At 43.3% G+C, this 22,257-nt stretch overlaps 1 protein-coding gene across 1 annotated transcript in view; it reads left to right on the top strand.

Annotated features, from left to right (window-relative positions):
• The window catches only part of LOC128850841 (E3 ubiquitin-protein ligase RBBP6-like), a 57,160-nt gene that overhangs the window by 7,234 nt on the left and 27,669 nt on the right, over positions 1-22,257 (top strand). Inside the window, exons 5-8 of the mRNA XM_054055855.1 lie at positions 326-414; positions 531-615; positions 1,427-1,566; positions 2,224-2,371. Of these exons, the coding sequence (XP_053911830.1) occupies positions 326-414; positions 531-615; positions 1,427-1,566; positions 2,224-2,371 (462 nt within the window). The remainder of the gene's footprint in view (positions 1-325; positions 415-530; positions 616-1,426; positions 1,567-2,223; positions 2,372-22,257) is intronic.

Raw genomic sequence — 22,257 nt, 5'->3', positions numbered from 1 at the left:
GATCGTATCATGCTCTCCACATGTGGCTCCAGTCCTCTTGGAAGAAGCCAGAGTTGGTCACACAAGTCTTTATGGAAAGGGCAAACCCGGCCTGAGGTTCTGAGTGCCCAACGATGCTCTTTGCTCGTAGATGAGCAGGAATAGAACCATCATGAAATGGTGTGAGGGCTCCCAGAACCTCTTCAGGACATCTCTCTTTCGTGTCAGCAGCTGTTTTCACACAACTTCAGCCCACGCTGTGCTGCTCTTTACAGGATGGGGTGAATGGTGCTGTCTTTGTCCGGGTATGTCTAACGTGCGTGTCCAATGATTCCCTGTTACACAGATCGCCGATCTAGCCGGAGCCGATGTGCCTGAAGCAGATAAAATAAAAGCGATGATGATCCAGTCTTCCCAGGACTATGACCCCATCAAGTAAGTGTTGATAAGGTCCAACCCATCCCTTGAAGATGAGGGGAAAATGGTGGAGATGTTTGTTTGAAGAGGACAGACATATAGACATCTTTTCTTTTTTTCCCCAAACCTTTTAGTTACGTGAAGACACCTCCGTCGCCATATACTTGGTTACGTGATGGAAAACCTGGCCACTACGTAAGGAACGGCCCAGACAATGGGGTAAGGCTGTGGGGCACTTATGGGGTCACCGAGCTTTGGATATTCTTACCTGGGCAGGGAGGTAACAAATCCACAGCCTGTCCTGGTAAGAACTGTGTCTCCTGGGGTTGAGGATGGAGGTTACACAGCGATGCTGCAGAGCCCTTCAAAATTCAGGGGAAACCTTGAACCTGGAAGCGTCAATTTTTCTTTATTCCACAGGTCTTCCTGTGAGCTTTCATGGGGTTCTTAATCTATTTCCGCATTCCTGGGAATTGGTCTGGTTTTAACTCTTTAATGACAGTTCAGGGTATTAGTATTTCTTGTAAAGCCAAGATGTTTCTGTTGACCCCGTGTACTGAATATTTGTATGTTTTAATTACCCAAGTCCTCAGTTGAGTATCGGTGCCATTGCACATCAGTCACTGACTGCAGATGCACGAGGTACGACCTCAACCTTCGTACAGAGACGGGGGATATCAGTCCCTCCCGGGGCCGACTTAGAGCCTTGGTTTCAGCTCTTGCTCTGAACTGCGCAGTGGAGGAGGCGCAGGTTTGTGTCTCTGCTCTGAGGGGATGATGAGCTGAGGGGTATTTCACCCTTAAGAACATGACGTTAAGCCAAGGAACTCGATTGAGTTCAAAACACTGCTCAGGGCTTGGGCACATCCTGTCTGTATTCATTCAGGAAAATAGGTCTTTCAGTGGCGCAACCCCTTGCGCTGGGTAAAAGGAGAGGATTAAGGGCTTTTGCTGCTGGCAGATATGATTGAAATATCATTTGCAGTGTGAGTCTTAAGACGAGATCTGTCTGCATTTCTGTTCTGAACAGGGCAGACATTTTGGATCTGTTCCCAGAATTAGAAAGTGCACAGGAATTCCGAAGAGTTTCCTGAAGGAGGTGGAGGATCCCAACACAAAGGGGGCTATGCTGGCAAACACTGGGAAATACGTCATCCCAATCCTTAATGCGTAAGTATGGACTTGATTGGACTGAGCAAACAGGGAAGGAGAGAAACCATGTGCGGATGTCGGAGTGGCAGCGCAACCGATTGTGCCAGCGTCTGTAACTGCAGGGGAGGAAGCATTGGCGTTGTATCTTAACCTGGGAACCCGGGACACCTTCTGATCTTACAGGCGCGGGGGCTGCTGGGGCTGCCCTGGGTGCTGGGTAAACTCGTGGGGTGCTGAGAACTATTTCTGCAAAACATGCCAGTGATGCTCACAGTGGAGTCGCTCTCTGGGAAAGCACATTTTGCTTCTGGTTTGTGTTTCAAAGGCGTCTTGCAAAACGTAACAAACAGCTACGGGACTGAGATTTCCTCCCCCTCCGGCTTCTGTCAAATCCCACACTGAAACAGGCAGAACTGCTGTTGCTTCTGCTCTGTGCTAATTTCTCCGTTGATCCTCTGAGTGGGAGAGTTCTGCAGAGGGAAAATTGTTTTCTGCTCCCTCTTCTAGTGCTGTGGCTCTACAAAAGGAGGAGAAGCTGCCTGCCTGTGTTTTCACAGGCTGATGTAGAGAGAGAAGAATCCCATCTATTCTCTTCCTTTGGTAAATCCAGAGCTTGAAGAAATTTTCCTTTACGTATCTTGAACCTTTTTCCTTTTCCTCCCCGACCCTCTCCAGGGAAGTTTATGCCAGAGAGAAGAAGAAAAAGCCTCCCTTGTTAGCGGTGGAGCCATCGTCCAGCTCCTCAGATCCTGTTCCAGAGGAACAGCTGCCACTGACACCTCCTCCGGCTGCTTTCATGGCTGTCAGCCCTCCTGCTGCTCCGGTGAGTGCCCCTGGACTTTCTCCACCTTCCTCTCGGTCAGTCAGACATTCGTTGGATGACAGTGGAAGTTTTATTTCAACACATGCAGTGATTCTTGTATTTCAGCAGAGCTTCTTTTCCAACTCTTTGCATTTATTCCCAAGGGCTGTCCTGTCCAAAGCCAACCGGCCGCGGCGGCACCAGTTCTCCCGGGCCCCCAGGGACAATCCATGCCCACAGCTGGTGAGTAACCATCACTGCAGGATTGCTGTAAAAACATTCTCTTCAGTTCAACTGAATGCGATCTTTTTCCTCTCCCCAAAGCTCATCCCAAGCGAGGTGGGAAAAGGCCCTCAGCGGGTGGAAGAGCAGACTGGGAACTGTGAGTACCTCCAGCCCCTCACTCTGTTACTGCTTGTGAGCTGTGACAGGAGGCCGTAAGACAGAGCCTCCACCGCAGCTGAGTTAGAAGGGTATAATTGTGCACAGAGGGTTGTGGAGAACGCAAGCGGTGATTAATTTTTAAATGGCTTGATTGGAATTGGCTTTTACAAAGGGGAGCTGTGCTTGCAGTAAGAGTATTCAAAGTAAACCTCCGGTGCAGGACCAAGAAAAGGACTCTGAACAATGAAGGCTTTTTGAGGAGACTATCGTTACTTACAAAAACTGCCTAGAATTAAAGGATGAGATGGGAAGCCACGCCTTTGAATATTGGCTCAGTAGGGCTGATGAGATCAATCTCCCGATCAATAACTTGGTTGATACTGATTGAGCAAATAGCTGGAAAAGTCAACGCTGTTCTTTTAGGAATAGTTTGGATTTCTTAAATTCAGCCATTTCCAATGGCCAAGCTGCTTTCTCTCCGCTGGAGACGGAGGGTCTGGTTTATCTGTTTATTGAGGTGTGATCTCCCCTATGCTAAGTACAGGGGGGGATCCTGTCCCTGGTCCTGCTGCCCACACCGCAGCTGATGCAAACCAGGATGCTGTTGCCCTTCCTTATCCAGGGAGAGGACAATGGAGACGTAAAGAGGAGACAATATTTTCCTCGATGAAATGGCATTGTTTTTCATATTTCTATTCTGATAACGGGTCGGGCTGCAGTTACAGTAACGTGCGTCTGACATAACCACAAAGGATTCAGTCTTCTTCCCAAAATTATTTTGTTGCAGAGGGTGAAAATGCCAAACTGAAACTGGGTAAATGTCACCCTAAACCTTTCCCTAAAACTGATAGGAATTTTAAACTGGTTTTGCTTAAACAGGATCTTCCCCTTTGGCATTTGCAGGCAGGAGACAGATTCTCCTATTGGCCAGGTTTTGTTGCTTGGTTTTGTTTTTGTAATAAAGGTCCATCTTATTTTAACAGGGAAACAAAGAAGTCCAAACTTGACCAATTGACAAATGAGTTTGCTGAGGAATCGATGGAATAATGAAAGATTCCAAAGGCGCAGAGGCATTCAGTTTCCAGGTAACTACTCTCTGTGTCCATAAAAGAGAGGCAGAGTTTCTGGAAGAATCAGGAGTCGCCTCACTCTGCCTCTCGATCGTGAGATGGAGTGGATGATCCAAGGGATTAGCAGGGACAGGCGTTTCCTATGGAGGTTGCCAGCTCAAACACGGCAGAGGTGACGGCTGATGGAGAGTTCGAGCATGGCAGCCGTTGTTAAGGAGCAGGCGCCTCTTTTTTCCTGGAGCTTCTCTGTAACAACTGCCAGGAGCTGGAACCGGAATAGGGGCAGTTACTGCATTTGCCGTCTCTCCCTCTTGTGGTTGTAACCATGACCTCAAAGCACTTTGGAGGAATCACGTGAAAGTGTCTTCATTTCCTTTATCTCCTGTGGTTCTCTGCTGCTCTGTCTCGTAAGCAGAAACTGAAACGTTATTGAGTTCTTCAGTTGGCAGCAGCGTTACGTCAGTAGCTGAGAGAAGCTTTGATGGAGAATAAAAACCAAAGGAAACTTGGGAGGCAAAAAAAATGGGGAGAGGGACTGTTTGAAATTAACTTTATTTTTTTGTGTTTTTTTTTTAAGGTCCAAGTCCCCATCCAGCGCTTCATCTCGCTGCAGAGATTCAGCTCAGTAATACAGGAGACTTCTTTTGGTTTGCATTTAATAAAAGTATTATTATTCAGATATTTTGTTAATTAGGCCCTGATTTCAAACAACAAACAACACACAAGAGAAAGAAACCCGATTGTTAAGTAAGGTGGTTAAGTCATAGTACAATTCTGGAAGAAAGATGGGAGGAGACTTTTCACCAAGGCTTGTAGTGATAGGACTGGGGATAATGGGTATAAATTGGAGAGGGGCAGATTTAGACGAGGCATAAGGAGGAATTTCTTCACTATGAGAGTGGTGAGGCATTATAACAGGTTGCCCAGGGAAGGTGTGGCTGCCCCATCCCTGGAGGTGTTCCAGGCCAGGTTGGATGGGGCTTGGAGCCCCTGATCCAGTGGGAGGTGTCCCTGCCCATGGCAGGGGGGGTTGGAAGTGGATGATCTTTATGGTCCCTTCCAACCCAAACTATATATGATTCTCATTTTCAGAAGATCAGAATGCACTTAGGAGCTCCTAAGTATCATCAGCTTTCAGTAGGTTTAATAAGATACTTTGCCATTTTAAACAATTCTGCTCTTGTTCACTGTTTGAACTGGAAGTGTGGGCAGATCCCATCATACCTGAGCAGGTTTAAATTAAGTGTTTGACTTAAGTAAATAGAGATACCATACAGGAGCATAAATTAAACCTGAAGTTAGTCATTCTGGAGCTGCTTGAATGCTTTGGGAGATCTGAATTTGAAGACAAAGTCTTAAAGTGTTCAGAGAGCAAACCTAGGTGCTGTGCACAGGCAGAAATATCTGCTTGCAGCCCCAAAGAAATAAGTGTACAAATTTAACTAAGAGGGATTTGGGTGAAATGATTTCTAGTGTGATAGGAGCCATTTATGATGATGAAATACGTGCTCCAACCCCATTTTAGTGGCAGACTTATTTTAAACAGAGCTTGCAGGTCTTACTCTTTGAGAAGAGGCAGAGACTGTTAGTTTACCATTTGATCTCTGACTGCAGTACTAAGTCATGCGTGGATTTTTATTAATTCTCACTAATTGTCCAGCAGTTCTGGGAGCTATAGATTTCCATCCGTGAAGATAATTGCCTGTGTCACAATGAAAGATCGCTGCAAAAGAATCATTTAATTCCTTAACTAGTGAATTGATGTGATTTAAAATGCCATGGTTGGCCCATGGTAGTGGTATTCCAAGAAAGAATCGCACCTGTTTAGTTCCAATAGAAAAATGGTTAGAATATTATCTAACAAAATAAGAGACTTATAAAAAAAGCTCTGCGATTTACTTTCTCTTTGAGTGAACATCACTTTATTTAGATGGGAATTTATTTGCCTCACTGAGTTGTGGGACTGATGATTGTGTTGACATCATGGGCATCCCTCAGCCGGCTTCAGTCCACAGCTGCTGATGGGACTCACCCAGCTGTGAAGACCCTGCCTATATGAAGTAACCCCCATGTGCAGCAAGCACCTGCAGGGCTGGGTAAGATGAGTGCAGTTTGATAGCCAGGCACAATATCACCACAACTCTTTGTTAGCTTCCAGTTTATGAAAAAGGCACCACTGAAAGGTCCTCTCGCCTCTGGTTTCTGCCTCTCACTGTGGCACTAAGCAAATATTTCTTTGTCTGAAGTAGCTTTCAGTATTGCATTTCTTACCCTTCTCCTGTGCCTTTGGCACACCTGTTATGTGTTTTTTAGTTTAAGTCTAAAGCTCTTTTTCCATAGTTCGTGTGACACTTTAATGAAGGGACTCTTAGATAGATAAATATACTTGGCCCTAAAATATGCAAAAAATGTGCAAATGGGTCAAAACACGAATAATTTTGTGTAGATTTACAGCATTTTTTTTAGCCTATAGATCTCAGCTCTTATTAATAAAACATCATTGCATTTTTCTAAAAGAAATCCCTGACTCGCTGTAAGAAGCTTATTTCAGGAAAGCTTCTCTTCTAGGTTAAAGGTTTGATGTCTAAAGGGTAGCAAGCTGTTAGAAGTACAGTTTGCTGTCTTAAGGGCAGTCGGTACCCTTACGGATGTTTTCTGCACAGCAAATAGGGAAAAGGCACTGCAGGATCAACTCTGAGATCATTTAATTTCCAGCAGTTGTGCAAAAACTTCTGAGTGTATCCCTTACGCAAAGGAGAAATGTTGGGCATAATCCTAATCCTGTAGGAATTAATTTGATGGTATTTTGTGTAGGCGAGAGTCACTGTTCTGATCACCAGAACAGATTCTTTCTGGTACTATAGGGGATTATCTTCTGAGATCTCATTTCCTCCTTATTGGCCTAATCTATCTCCTTCTTTAAGAAGAAGGGAAAATATTTGATGGACTTATTTTTGGATGTTCATAATGCCTTTACTTACTGGCATGCAAGGGGCTTAGTTTGTTAATAAGTTGTTGAAAGTAATTTGGTGACTGCTGGAAGAAGGAAAGGTAAAAATTGGATTCTGTCTGAAACAGTCCTGAGTTTTAGCACTGGTGAGAAACCCTTTCGTTCAGTGAATTAGCCCCGAGTGCAGGTGAAATGTTGATTTGGAAGAGAAATAGATAGACCAGAAAGGAAGCTATAAATATTTCATACTATAGCATCCCCAACAGAAGATGTTTTTTGCCTCCTCGTGCTTTTAAGGGAATGTGAAAGGGACTTCCACTCAATTCTGTTCACTTCTGTTGTACAATTAGCACATTTCAAAGCTGCAAAAGGAATGTACTATAGAGAGGAAATTCTGTAATTTCTTTCTACAAGTTAGGCATGCTCAGTTTTAAAACTATTGAAGCACTTCACAGAATCACAGAATCACAGAATCACCAGGTTGGAAAGGACCCATTGGATCATCGAGTCCAACCGTTCCTAACACTCCCTAAACCATGTCCCTAAGTACTTCATCCACCCGTTCCTTAAACACCTCCAGGGAAGGCGACTCGACCCCCTCCCTGGGCAGCTGTTCCAGTGCCCGATGACTCTTACTGTGAAGAATTTTTTTCTGATATCCAACCTGAACCTCCCCTGACGGAGCTTCAGGCCATTCCCTCTAGTCCTGTCCCCTGTCACTTGGGAGAAGAGGCCAGCTCCCTCCTCTCCACAACCTCCTTTCAGGTAGTTGTAGAGAGTAATAAGGTCTCCCCTCAGCCTCCTCTTCTCCAGGCTAAACAACCCCAGCTCTCTCAGCCGCTCCTCATAAGACTTGTTCTCCAGCCCCCTCACCAGCTTTGTTGCTCTTCTCTGGACACGCTCCAGAGCCTCAACATCCTTCTTGTGGTGAGGGGCCCAGAACTGAACACAGTATTCGAGGTGCGGTCTCACCAGTGCCGAGTACAGAGGGAGAATAACCTCCCTGGCCCTGCTGGTGACCCCATTTCTGATACAAGCCAAGATGCCATTGGCCTTCTTGGCCACCTGGGCACACTGCTGGCTCATGTTCAGTCGGCTGTCAACCAGCACCCCCAGGTCCTTCTCTTCTGTGCAGCTCTCCAGCCATTCTTCCCCCAGTCTGTAGCGCTGCATAGGGTTGTTGTGCCCCAAGTGCAGGACCCGGCATTTGGTCTTGTTAAACCTCATCCCATTGGTCTCGGCCCAGCGGTCCAGCCTGTTCAGATCCCTTTGCAGAGCCTCCCTACCCTCCAGCAGGTCGACACTTCCTCCCAGCTTAGTGTCATCTGCAAACTTGCTGAGGGTGCACTCAATGCCTTCATCCAGGTCATTGATAAAGACATTGAACAGAGCTGGACCCAGTACTGAGCCCTGAGGAACTCCACTTGTGACTGGCCTCCAGCTGGAGTTAACTCCATTGACCACCACTCTCTGGGCCCGGCCATCCAACCAGTTTTCAACCCAGGAGAGTGTGCGCCTGTCCAGGCCAGAGGCTGACAGTTTCTGCAGCAGAATGCTGTGAGAAACTGTGTCAAAGGCTTTACTGAAGTCCAAGAAGACTCCATCCACAGCCTTTCCCCCATCCAGTAGTTGAGTGATTTTGTCATAGAAGGTGATCAGGTTAGTTTGGCAAGATCTGCCTTTTGTAAACCCATGTTGACTGGGCCTGATCACCCGGTTCTCTTGCATGTGCTTCATGATAGCACTCAAGATTACCTGTTCCATGACTTTCCCTGGCACTGAGGTGAGACTGACAGGCCTGTAGTTCCCCAGATCCTCTCTGCAACCCTTCTTGTAGATGGGCACAACATCAGCCAGCCTCCAGTCTAGTGGAACTTCCCCAGTCAGCCAGGACCTCTGGAAGATGATGGATAGGGGTTTGGAAAGGACATCCGCCAGTTCCTTCAATACTCTTGGGTGGATCCCATCCGGCCCCATAGACTTCAAAGCAGTTTTGAAGCTTCCAGCAAGTTCCTGAAGCCATTCAAGTGGTTCAAGGCTCTTAACTTGTTTGGGTGTTGTGTTTGAGTTGGAAAAGTGAAGAAAATTGATTTTTCAGTAATGTCCTGCCTTCACTAACTTTCTATTAAGGTTCATCTGAGAACACTGGAGTTCAGCAAAGATATTCACTAGATAAGTTCTAAGTTTATGCTGCTTCACGTGCTGCCATACAGCTGTGACAATGCTGAGGTGAACGTCACAGTGGAACTGCTGATAAGACTCAAAGCATATGTCCCTCTCCAGTTTATACCCATTGCCCCTGTACTGATAGGACAAGCAATAGATGACTTCTAAATAATGAAAGGACATAAAACCAAACGATTATGTGGGAACTTGACATGAGGCTGTAGGGGCAAGCAATAAATAGTAAATGTACCAGAAGTTCCATACACGATTAGCAAAATTGCTTGAAAAGAAAGAGCTGAGAGAGCCAGGGGTCTGTGGTCTTTGTTTTTACTCTGAGAACCATAAAACTCAATTTTCTGCATGGCAGACATTTAAAATTAGGCAGAATGTCTCGGCAAAATTTCAAAATGACTGTGCTTTTGAAATATTTCTGAAATCTCTTTATTATGAAAAAGAACCACAGGAAAATATGGAACTGCTGTTTAACAATTGTGTTCAATATATGATGAAGGTGGGCACAAAGCTCTGGGTATTAAAGCTCATGAATGCATTGATGCACTGCTTTGGAGGAATTAAACTTTAACATTGATGATAAACTTCCCATAATAAAATGTGGGGAGAGCAAGAGCAACTCTCTCTCGCCAGGTCCCCAGACTAGTTAAATAACTGCATGCAAGCGACTGCATCTCCTGAGATATATTATAAATGAACTTCTGCATAATCATATGCATACGAATGTACATTGTGCGTAAAGTGGTTTTGTAGCAGAGTTGCTTTCTGCTCTGCAAAAGACACTGTCCCAAACGACGGTGTTTCTTTGAAGTGATTGATCTCTGGCGCCGATTCCACACTATTTCTCTCAAGATACACATCATTCACTACCCAGAGTGAATACCAGGGGGAGGTTTTCTCTTGACTGCTTTGAAATGGTGTGAGATTTCTGCAGTGGATTTCTATGCCAATCTGCTGTTGTTATTCTTGGATAACGTTATGGAAGAGATATTCTCACACTGATAATGTGAAATTTTGAAGAGAGACGGGAAGTTGTAAGTTAGTGGTCTGGAATGGAGCGTCAAACAAATGTCTGAAAAAAAATCAAACTCATGCTTCTCATCGAACAGGAGGAGAAAAATGTGATTTTAGTCATTATGAAAAGTGAGGATGTTCAGAAACTTATCCTTGAACTGCCAGGAGCTGACACTCTTGTCATTTTTATTGTTTGTGTACCAGAGCAGAGAGGTGCAAATCTCAGCCCTTGCCTTTAGAAGAGCTTGTGTGATGAACTCTGCTGCTCAGAAGCAGTTGCTGACTGGAGCAGCTGAAGTGATCTGGTGGCTGTTGTGATCTTAGGGCGTTACACTATTATCTAAGGAATAATTGCAAATAGGGTGTGAAGTGCCATTTTCAAGGCAAGCTTCCTTCCCTTTGTTTCTAATGTAGCCGTCCCTACTCTGTTCCAGACCCTTTGACTCAGTGTAGCACTTAACAAATAACAGTATTTCTCTTCACAGTGGAGTTCTAGCAGTAACATGACCGTTGCTTTGACTTGCTTAAAAGAAGAGGAAGAAGTTAAACGATGGAGATGCATAGCGCCAGCTCAGGGACTCGTATGGGTTTAGACTGAAGAAAAAGTAGGCTACGCAGAGGCAGATTCTTGCCGTGTAAGTGACAAGCGCATGCCTTGTATTCGTGTCTTGTCTTATTGCTAAAGTGAAAGGGGTTGGATGTGCTTAAGAAAATCAAATCACTGAAGTTTTTATTTTCATTGCTATTATTTATTCTGATCTCAGTAGTCACACTTTGTCTCTGCAAAATGCTATAAAATGCTCAAGGAAGTATTTGCTTCTTGGCAGTAGATGGCTACGAATACGATGGATTAGGCATAGCGTAGCTGGCATCCAGAGAAGAACAAGAAACTGCTTCCTAGAATACAAAGGCGTTCTTTTTAAGCACTTGAAATCGCTATATGATGGATATATATATAGTGGGCTGAAAAGCCCACTGTATAGGAAAGGCTGGTGTGGCTGTGTGCAGCACTGCCCTCTGAAGGGTGGGACAGATGGACATTCCTCAGCTGAAGTAGCTTCGCTGATGTTCAGTGGAGTTACTCAAGCAGTTCTGTGCCTTGCAGGCTGGAGTCTTTCCTCTTTGGAGTTAAGAGCAAGTGGTTCTGCACGGCCGCACATATCTGCTGAGCAGATGGCAGCAGCCTATGATGTCATGAACTTGTTAATATAGCAGGGCTACCTTTGCTCTTTAATTCACCCTGGAATGCAGCAGAACCTTGCTATTGATGTTAGCCTAGTGGAGAATTCAAGTACGCAAGGTCCAGAAGATTGTGTCTGGAATACAAAATCCACTTAGAATACAGGCATCCCAAAGCTTAACTCTGTTATGTCTCCTAATGATTTCCCTTCTTAACGCCCCTTGTTCAGTTTAATCCATCTCCCCCTCCGCCCTCAACAGATCCGTTCCTCCCTCCTATTTCTTCCTCGTGCAGTGTCCACTACTTTTGAACCATCTTAAGACTTGAATTTGGGGTATCTTCAGGTCTGTTGAGCCTCTAAAGATGGTGCTGGTGCTGCTAAGTACATGTTTCCCTGGAGTTTCAATCTGGGAAAGCACTGATCTTGATCGTGATCACTGGTTTTGGGGGTTGGAACTGGAAGATGTTTAAGTTCCCTTCCAACCCAAACCGTTCTATGGCTCTATGATCTTGAGGAGTTAAGGTTTTTGAGATGAAGAGTTAAATTTCCCCTCTGACGTACTGGGAGCACGCTATTCTGCCTGTAGTAGAGGGAAGACTGGAAGAATTCATGTCATTGGAGTAGCTTTATGGGTAAGAAAACCACCGGGAGCCTGTGTGCTCCTTTGAAGAGCCTGTGGTGTAGAAGTCTTGAGAGAAAGGAAGTGAAATCTGCACGTGGAGGAGCAAGTGGTAATCATACGTTCGTGAATTGTCTCTAAATGGATTTCTGGTGAGCTGTGGGCATTTTATGCACAGAGACGCAAAGGGGAAACCTTGGGATTTCAGCATGTGGAAAAAACTTGTCAGTTTATCATAGAGTAGTTTGGATTGGAAAGGACCTTAAAGCCCACCCAGTCCCACCTGCTGCCATGGGCAGGGACACCTCCCACTGGATCAGGCTGATTAGAGTTGAATAATCTTGATCACCAAGCACACTTATTAACTATTCTTTACATAGACACAGTAGAGTGTGCTCCTATTCATCTCTTCAACCAAGAGTTGAGCCACCGCAATTAATTAAAGCCAGGACAGAAATAGACTTTCTTGGTCCTGCTGGGCTCTTTTTGTTTCCAGTTCAGGCTATGAAAGTCACCAGTGACACTTTATACCTTCATATTTCAGTTTCACAGTAGTTAAAGATTACTTGATTAGGGCAAGAAGCTGTCTGAAAGGCTGCAGATACTGTGCTGGTGGGGGATGGGGTGTAGAACAGAACTTGCAGAGTGGGGAATGGGGACTAAGAGACCCGCAGAGGGAAAGGAAGTATTTACAGGTAACAGCATTAAATGAACACAGGATTCCTCGCTGAAACACAGAAGAGAGCTACATGGTGTACCTAAGGTTCTGCTTATGTCCAATTTGGACCGTTCTTGTTCCTCTCCTGGCTGTTGGTGCTGCTGGGACAATTGATTTTTACCTGAGAACTTTGTTCTGTTATCTTTTGTGCAGTTGTCACTGAAGGACAACGGGAGTTTTTCTTTGAGGTAACAATAGGACCAGGCCCCAACTTGTTAGTAAGGTGGTTAAGTCGTAGTACAATTCTAGAAGAAAGATGGGAGGAGACTTTTCACCAAGGCTTGTAGTGATAGGCCTGGGGACAATGGGTATAAACTGGAGAGCGGCAGATTTAGACGAGGCATAAGGAGCAATTTCTTCGCTATGAGAGTGGCGAGGCATTATAACAGGTTGCCCAGGGAAGGTGTGGCTGCCCCATCCCTGGAGGTGTTCCAGGCCAGGTTGGATGGGGCTCGGAGCCTGAATTTACCTGAATTTTTATCTTGGCGTTATTACTGTGATACTGCTCGTGTATGCACATGACAGGTAAACATAATAAGCACAAATGTGAACAGCGGTATCTGTTTGGGACTGATGGATGTTTCAAACCCTTCTTTTCCTGTCTGAGATCTATTCTAGTATCGGATGTAACTGTACTGGAGTGTGGTTACGGCATCTTTGCTGTTTTGCCCACTCTCTGTTCGCCCCTCTTCCCATTCTTGTGGAACTTATATTTTTCCTACTCCTACAAAATGTAATTAATCACCAAGTGCCATTTGTAGTTGCAGGGAGTAAAAAGTACACAGAAAAGCATTCTATGAAGTAGATTTGGGCTAGTGTGATAAGGCAGTTATAGTTCCAATATGACCTTCTATTTCCTGAGGAATGTCCTTGTAAATGTTTCTAATCTTTTATTAACTGTTTGTTTCAGCTTTTGTTTGTTCTAAATTTTGGTGTAAAGATTTACTGAACCCGTTCCTCCCTGCTCCCCACTGCAGCTGGAGTTGAATAAGGCATTTCCTGCTTCTGTTACACTTTGTAGCTAGGCTTACTTGCAAAAATACACCTGAAAACTTACCCGCTAATACGGTTATTTAATGCTATATGTCTGATACGCGTCTTTTTCTGCAGCTCCTTCCCCCATGTAAGCGCACTTATAATTAAAAAGGGAGTAATGATTTTCTGGTTTGTTTTTTTTTTTGCTTTTCTTTCAGTGGGGTGGAAAAGATGAACAAATCTCAGCTGACAAAGTACATTTAAATCCCTGCTGTCTGGAAACCTTTCAAATTGCTCAGTACTTTTCAAATAGAGTGTCAGATAGAATAGCAAATTGCAGTCTCTGGTCCTCTGCTCTCAACCGCATTAGGCCAGCTTTCTGACTCCGAATGTTAAATCTGAAATATGAAAGTTCATTAGAAGCCTAATCAGAACATAAAGTAAGAAATTTTATATGTCACAGAGAATTTGTTTGTGAAAATATATTATAGCATTCATCACGACCTTTTTATTTGGGTCTAACTCTAATCCTTAGTGGTGATTTAGGAGTAAAAGCTACTCAGCAATTAATTCTACAGGTGCAGATGAACATTGCTGTGTCCTGGTTGGCTTTGGCCAGCTCTCTGCTTGGGGACAGCCCCAACTCGCTGTGCAACCTGGTGACAAATCACACTGAATCGTAGCCGTCTCACATCCTGCTCAACAGGGAAATCTGGGCTTTGTGTTTTAGTGGTCACTTTGTCTCTTTCTAATACCTGGCAAATGTGTGAGGTTTTACTGTCCCAGAAGTTATTACTAAACTAGAATTTGAGACAGTTTTGTCCATAGGTTAACAAATGTCTGTTCTGTTATTGTGGAATGGCCTTAGAACTGCATTGGTTGCGTCATGACAGCACTTGGAGCTGCGAAGACAGGACGCCGATTAGAGTCATTATATACCAGGAATAGACCCAAATGTAGTCTGCAAGCTCTTCTAAGGAATTTAACAGACATTTTGGCTGAGCGTGTGTGGGAACAGAGCTGACTCTAATCTTTTCTGTTCATTTTGGTCCTGCTTGCACTTCCTTGTGGGTTTCTTGGGGGCCCAGTTCTGTGGCTGCTGGAGTAGTTGAAAAAGACTATCAGACTAGTAGGGTCCTCGGCTACCTCTTGTTGTCTTTTGTCTGGAAGAACTTTGTTTCTCTAGGTATGCTCACCTTTCTATCTGCATGATTTACATCACTTATTTACCTAATTTTATGATCTACAACTCATTCTCCCCCTGAGCTTTCCTGGGCTGACTCCAGCTATGCCGCTGCAGTGCATTCTGACAGATGGCGTTAGACCTTTAGGGGCAGTTCCTTTTCTTCCAGGCTGAAGCCTGAAGCCCAACAGGAGCTCCTCGGGATTGATCAGTTCTTGTGAAATGGTAGTCTGCTCCCCTTAGTGATGTGGGCCCCGGCCTAAAGCCCTCTGAAGGGATGAAGGCTCTGCTCATTGACTTGAATGTGCTCTAGTGAAGGGAGTGATGTTTGAACACGGTGACGTGAGGGGAAGGCTGTTGTAGGTACAACTTTCATTTTGGTTTGTATCTTGTCTACTTTTTAACTTGTATTTAATCAAAAATGTTCTTTTGAAGTTTGTAATAATGATTTGTGTGTGCTATAGAGACAATTCAGTGTACGTTGTCTGAAATACATGATTTTCCCAAAATACACAAATTTGGTACAGCTACTTGCTGTTTATCTGTCTGTGAGTTCTAATGATGCTGTTTATCTGTCTGTGAGTTCTAATGATGCTGTTTATCTGTCGGTGAGTTCTAATGATGCTGTTTATTGGTTAAAATTCCCCAAACTATATCCGCTGCTGTCTCTGAGGAAGATGATGATGCTCTGGTACATATTGTGTCCTCAGCAATTTCCTAGGGAATACCGGGAATGTTTTCGTAGGCAAACAGGTGGAAGAATTTCTGTATTCTACTCATTTTCTGCAAGTAGTGCACTGCACTTAAGCACAGAGCTGCAGCTGTTTGTGAATGTTTAACCAAGATAAAATCTACCACACCTCACTTTTGCTTCCACCTCCATATATTTCAGAATCAACCCCTGTCTGCTAAGGATATTTGTTATTCTCATATTATTTTAAATCTGAGTTGTTCAGCTCACTCATTACTGGAGGCTACAACTGTAGCAACACTCAGTGGCTCACAGACTGTGTACAGAATAGGAAGTTATTCTTGCTCCAATTAATGAGGTTAATCATAACCACGACAAGCTACAAAGTACAGATCTGTAAAACAAAAATCCACCCCTCTGCCTCACCTTTCTCCCTACCCTCCAAATGCTGTTAAGGAGTAGTCCCGATTTGGCTTTGCCAGTGTCTCTTCCCACTCTGATCAGAGGTGCCTATCGGAACTCCTTAAAGTTTCTGAGGATTTTTGGAAGCCCTGGGCATTACCTGCTTTGCTATAAATAATCTTAGTTTTCATAAAATGAGCTATTTGCTTGTGAAAATGAGAGACATTAACCACTTTCTCCTGGTGGTGTACAATTCTGTGTAGGTGGAGAAGCAGAATGTGCTATATACCTCCCATCCGAGGACAGGCTGAGAGAGTTGGGGTTGTTCAGCCTGGAGAAGAGAAGGCTCCCAGAAGACCTTAGAGCAGCTTCCAGTACCTGAAGGGGCTCCAGGAAAGCTGAGGAGGGACTGTTTACAAAAGCTTGTAGTGATAGGACGAGGGGCAATGGGTATAAACTGGAGAGGGGCAGGTTTAGACCGGACATAAGGAGGAATTTCTTCACTGTGAGAGTGGGGAGGCCCTGGCCCAGGGTGCCCAGAGCAGTGGTGGCTGCCCCATCCCTGGAGGTGTTCCAGGCCAGGTTGGATGGGCCTTGGGCAGCCTGATCCAGTGGGAGGTGTCCCTGCCCACAGCAGGAGGTTGAAAGTGGATGATCTTTAAGGTCCCTTCCAACCCAAACTATTCTATGATTCTATTTTAACTGTTGCTGATAAGTATCTGAAATAAAGTGACTCTTCGGGTCCCTCAATATTACAGGAAGGCCATAAAGCAGATGGACTCCTGTACCAAAAGCTCAGATATTTTCAGTCGATCCCGATCACAGTGGTAGATTTAAAAGATCAATTTTAAAACACTTGGCAGTCAGTTTTAGGCAGTCAAATTATCCTGAAACAATCAGTTGTCATTATTAATGGTTTCTAATGAATTACAAGTTGCAGTAAAACTGTTCAGATAAAGAATTCTGATAAAACTGGCAAAAGAATTGCTATCAAACTGGTTGCAATTCAGTGATATTGCGTGTGGAGCTTCAGTTCTGGACAAGTTTTAGCCAGTATTGAACCTGAGGCATTCAGGAGGTGTGGGGCAGGAAGGCTGCCTGTCACTGGTGCTTTCTGTGCGTGGGGGCATTTGGAGTGAGTTGGCAACACCTCGGGGACTGTCTGCTCTGCAGAACCTGCCTTGTGGTTGCATTCCTTTGAGGATGTTTGTATATCGGCTGTAGCCTCTGCCTTTATGATGCTTTCAGGTTACTGAAAAAGCATAAGGTCTGTAGAGCGTGGAAGGCTGTTCTGACTTTATCAACTCCATGGTCACTTCTCAATAGGGGACTACTTTGCAACTGAAAAATCGACGACTTTGTTCACCCAGGTGATGCAATCTTCCCTTCTTTGCATCAGTCCTTTGAAATAGCACAGTCCTGATAGTTTGTGTGCATCGTTTGATTTAATAAGGAGAGAACTGACTATTACAAAGGGTTTGTGTTTCTTTTTGGTTGAGTTTTAACCCATTCAGGATTGTTGTGGTGACTTTTTTTCTTGGTATATATTAAACGTATTTACTGGAAAAGTATATGAGCCTCTTTTTCCTGTAGGCTTGGTGTGCGTGGCCGTGCCCGCCCAAGCTCCCGCAGCCTGGCAGAGCTGCTGGTTTTCCTGACGATTTTCACTGAAAAGAGTCCAACATTTATCGGATGTTTCGGCAGAACGTAGCCCATTTCTTGAAGTTTGTTTTTAACGTGGTGTTACTTTAACATGTTTTTAGTTTTAGTATTATCTTTCATTTGATCTGGATACACAAAGAGATTTGCATGTAATGTATCCCTTTGAGATTTCCTTTTCTTTCTTAGCGTTGCTGTTCCTCACTGAGCAACTGTAGAAAAATACTCAGCCTGTTATAGTTCTGGTATTTGCAGCACTTGGTGGAGTTCTCTGAGACAACCAACCATGAGGCTTTTTGTCAGCTTCTTGTGAAGAAAAATAGCTTCACAGGCTTCTTTTGAAGCAAATCCATGTGCAGTAGGCATCCTTGTCGTGGTCTCAATTGATGAAGGCAGCAAGCCTATTGCAGTGCTTAATCTATAAAGATGTTTAAAAAAAACATCTTTAAGCAAATTTATCAAAAGGAGGATGAGCAAGGAAAAAGTAGGATAAAGCATTACTCCTGTCCTACAAATGGAAACTGAAATGAGTGGATTCACTCCCAAACTCTGTGTGTTGGGAATTGATGACAGAATTAGCAACCAATTAGGCTTTCCAAGTACCCGAGAAGCACTTCAATGACAGGATCTTCTTTTTCACCGCCTCCTTTACTTAAACATTTTCAGCTATGTTTCCAAGAAATGAAATATTTTTATTTCAGTAGAAACATCTATTTGTCATTATTTTTGTGGTTTGTGTACGTGCGAATACATTGGTAGGTGGCAATTCTTGAGTAGGTCACAAACTTTATGATAGGTTTTTGCAGTTTGGGTTTGTTTCAATTAAAGCAATTTTACTGCTTTGTTCTGTGGTAAAAAGATTGCAGTTTATACATTTGATGATTTCCTACACTTGGGTTGGACAGATGTCTTACCTGTCCTTTTAACTGCAGAGATACTCACTGGTTTTCTGAACGATTCATGCCTGTCTTCAAATGTAATTTGGTGAAGCTTATTTACCACTGTTTTCGTAGACAGAATGACTTACAATAGGTGTGGTACACTGTAAATATTTTTAGTTTAAGTCTAAAGCTCTTTTTCCATAGTTCGTGTGACACTTTAATGAAGGGACACTTAAATAGATAAATATACTTGGCCCTAAAATATGCAAAAAATGTGCAAATGGGTCAAATCATGAATAATTTTGGGTAGATTTACAGCATATTTTTTGGCCTATAGATCTCAGCTCTTATTAATAAAACATCATTGCATTTTTCTAAAAGAAATCCCTGACTCGCTGTAAGAAGCTTATTTCAGGAAAGCTTCTCTTCTAGGTTAAAGGTTTGATGTCTAAAGGGTAGCAAGCTGTTAGAAGTACAGTTTGCTGTCTTAAGGGCAGTCGGTACCCTTACGGATGTTTTCTGCACAGCAAATAGGGAAAAGGCACTGCAGGATCAACTCTGAGATCATTTAATTTCCAGCAGTTGTGCAAAAACTTCTGAGTGTATCCCTTACGCAAAGGAGAAATGTTGGGCATAATCCTAATCCTGTAGGAATTAATTTGATGGTATTTTGTGTAGGCAAGAGTCACTGTTCTGATCACCAGAACAGATTCTTTCTGGTACTATAGGGGATTATCTTCTGAGATCTCATTTCCTCCTTATTGGCCTAATCTATCTCCTTCTTTAAGAAGAAGGGAAAATATTTGATGGACTTATTTTTGGATGTTCATAATGCCTTTACTTACTGGCATGCAAGGGGCTTAGTTTGTTAATAAGTTGTTGAAAGTAATTTGGTGACTGCTGGAAGAAGGAAAGGTAAAAATTGGATTCTGTCTGAAACAGTCCTGAGTTTTAGCACTGGTGAGAAACCCTTTCGTTCAGTGAATTAGCCCCGAGTGCAGGTGAAATGTTGATTTGGAAGAGAAATAGATAGATCAGAAAGGAAGCTATAAATATTTCATACTATAGCATCCCCAACAGAAGATGTTTTTTGCCTCCTCGTGCTTTTAAGGGAATGTGAAAGGGACTTCCACTCAATTCTGTTCACTTCTGTTGTACAATTAGCACATTTCAAAGCTGCAAAAGGAATGTACTATAGAGAGGAAATTCTGTAATTTCTTTCTACAAGTTAGGCATGCTCAGTTTTAAAACTATTGAAGCACTTCAAAGCAGTTTTGAAGCTTCCAGCAAGTTCCTGAAGCCATTCAAGTGGTTCAAGGCTCTTAACTTGTTTGGGTGTTGTGTTTGAGTTGGAAAAGTGAAGAAAATTGATTTTTCAGTAATGTCCTGCCTTCACTAACTTTCTATTAAGGTTCATCTGAGAACACTGGAGTTCAGCAAAGATATTCACTGGATAAGTTCTAAGTTTATGCTGCTTCACGTGCTGCCATACAGCTGTGACAATGCTGAGGTGAACATCACAGTGGAACTGCTGATAAGACTCAAAGCATATGTCCCTCTCCAGTTTATACCCATTGCCCCTGTACTGATAGGACGAGGGGCAGTGGGTATAAACTGGAGAGGGGCAGATTTAGACTGGACATAAGGAGGAATTTCTTCACGATGAGAGTGGTGAGGCCCTGGCCCAGGTTGCCCAGGAACGTTGTGGCTGTCCCATCCCTGGAGGGGTTCCAGGCCAGGTTGGATGGGGCTTTGAGCCCCTGATCCAGTGGGAGGTGTCCGTGCCCATGGCAGGGGAGTGGAACTGGATGGACTTTAAGGTCCTTTCCAATCTAAACTATTCTATGATTCTATGAACTAGAAATCACTCATTAATTGTTGAAAACGTAAGCTATGGTCTAAGGCATAGCATCTTCAAATTACTTATTTGTTAGCTAATTTTAACATTAAAACAGATGCTGCATTCTTGTTTGGAGTTTTTTGTTTCATCCTGCAAAAATTACTAGTGTGCCTTGGGCACGTTACTGTGTGCAGGAAACACGGGTTTGGGAATTGCAGCATTACTTGATGTTATTTGGAATGTAAAAAATGCTGTTTGCTTTCTTTCATTACAACTAAATTGACTTTATTTCCTGCTTTATCTTTTCTTTTCTTCTTCTTCCTTCATTAGTGTGTTGACTGCCTGTAATCTGTATCCTTGGATGTCACCTCCTCTCAGTGTGAAGAACATATAAGGAAAATTATTAGAATGTGCTGTTGTGTTAATTAACAGCTTAATACGAGGGCTTAGTTCCTGTTCCCAATACTTTGGTATGTAAGAAAAGGACAGGGCTCTCTGGACAGGCATTGACTTGTTACAAGTATTTACAGTATTTGGAATAGTGGACTGATCTTTCATGGGAAATGACTCCCAGCGTTTAGTTTATTACACAAAGCAATAGATGACTTCTAAATAATGAAAGGACATAAACCCAAGTGATTATGTGTGAACTTGACATGAGGCATGGCAGACATTTAAAATTAGGCAGAATGCCTCGGCAAAATTTCAAAATGACTGTGCTTTTGAAATATTTCTGAAATCTCTTTATTGTGAAAAAGAACCACAGGAAAATATGGAACTGCTGTTTAACAATTGTGTTCAATATATGATGAAGGTGGGCACAAAGCTCTGGGTATTAAAGTTTATGAATGCATTGATGCACTGCTTTGGGGGAATTAAACTTTAACATTGATGATAAACTTCCCATAATAAAATGTGGGGAGAGCAAGAGCAACTCTCTCTCGCCAGGTCCCCAGACTAGTTAAATAACTGCATGCAAGCGACTGCATCTCCTGAGATATATTATAAATGAACTTCTGCATAATCATATGCCTACGAATGTACATTGTGCGTAAAGTGTTTTTGTAGCAGAGTTGCTTTCTGCTCTGCAAAAGACACTGTCCCAAACGACGGTGTTTCTTTGAAGTGATTGATCTCTGGCACCGATTCCACACTATTTCTCTCAAGATACACATCATTCACTACCCAGAGTGAATACCAGGGGGAGGTTTTCTCTTGACTGCTTTGAAATGGTGTGAGATTTCTGCAGTGGATTTCTATGCCAATCTGCTGTTGTTATTCTTGGATAACGTTATGGAAGAGATATTCTCACACTGATAATGTGAAATTTTGAAGAGAGACGGGAAGTTGTAAGTTAGTGGTCTGGAATGGAGCGTCAAACAAATGTCTGAAAAAAAATCAAACTCATGCTTCTCATCAAACAGGAGGAGAAAAATGTGATTTTAGTCATTATGAAAAGTGAGGATGTTCAGAAAGTTATCCTTGAACTGCCAGGAGCTGACACTCTTGTCATTTTTATTGTTTGTGTACCAGAGCAGAGAGGTGCAAATCTCAGCCCTTGCCTTTAGAAGAGCTTGTGTGATGAACTCTGCTGCTCAGAAGCAGTTGCTGACTGGAGCAGCTGAAGTGATCTGATGGCTGTTGTGATCTTAGGGCGTTACACTATTATCTAAGGAATAATTGCAAATAGGGTGTGAAGTGCCATTTTCAAGGCAAGCTTCCTTCCCTTTGTTTCTAATGTAGCCGTCCCTACTCCATTCCAGACCCTTTGACTCAGTGTAGCACTTAACAAATAACAGTATTTCTCTTCACAGTGGAGTTCTAGCAGTAACATGACCGTTGCTTTGACTTGCTTAAAAGAAGAGGAAGAAGTTAAACGATGGAGATGCATAGCGCCAGCTCAGGGACTCGTATGGGTTTAGACTGAAGAAAAAGTAGGCTACGCAGAGGCAGATTCTTGCCGTGTAAGTGACAAGCGCATGCCTTGTATTCGTGTCTTGTCTTATTGCTAAAGTGAAAGGGGTTGGATGTGCTTAAGAAAATCAAATCACTGAAGTTTTTATTTTCATTGCTATTATTTATTCTGATCTCAGTAGTCACACTTTGTCTCTGCAAAATGCTATAAAATGCTCAATGAAGTATTTGCTTCTTGGCAGTAGATG

Source organism: Cuculus canorus, unplaced genomic scaffold (assembly GCF_017976375.1).
Source record: "Cuculus canorus isolate bCucCan1 unplaced genomic scaffold, bCucCan1.pri scaffold_97_arrow_ctg1, whole genome shotgun sequence".
Classification (NCBI taxonomy): domain Eukaryota; kingdom Metazoa; phylum Chordata; class Aves; order Cuculiformes; family Cuculidae; genus Cuculus; species Cuculus canorus.
Note: the sequence above shows the minus strand (reverse complement) of the source record. Positions and strands in the feature narration are given on the sequence as shown.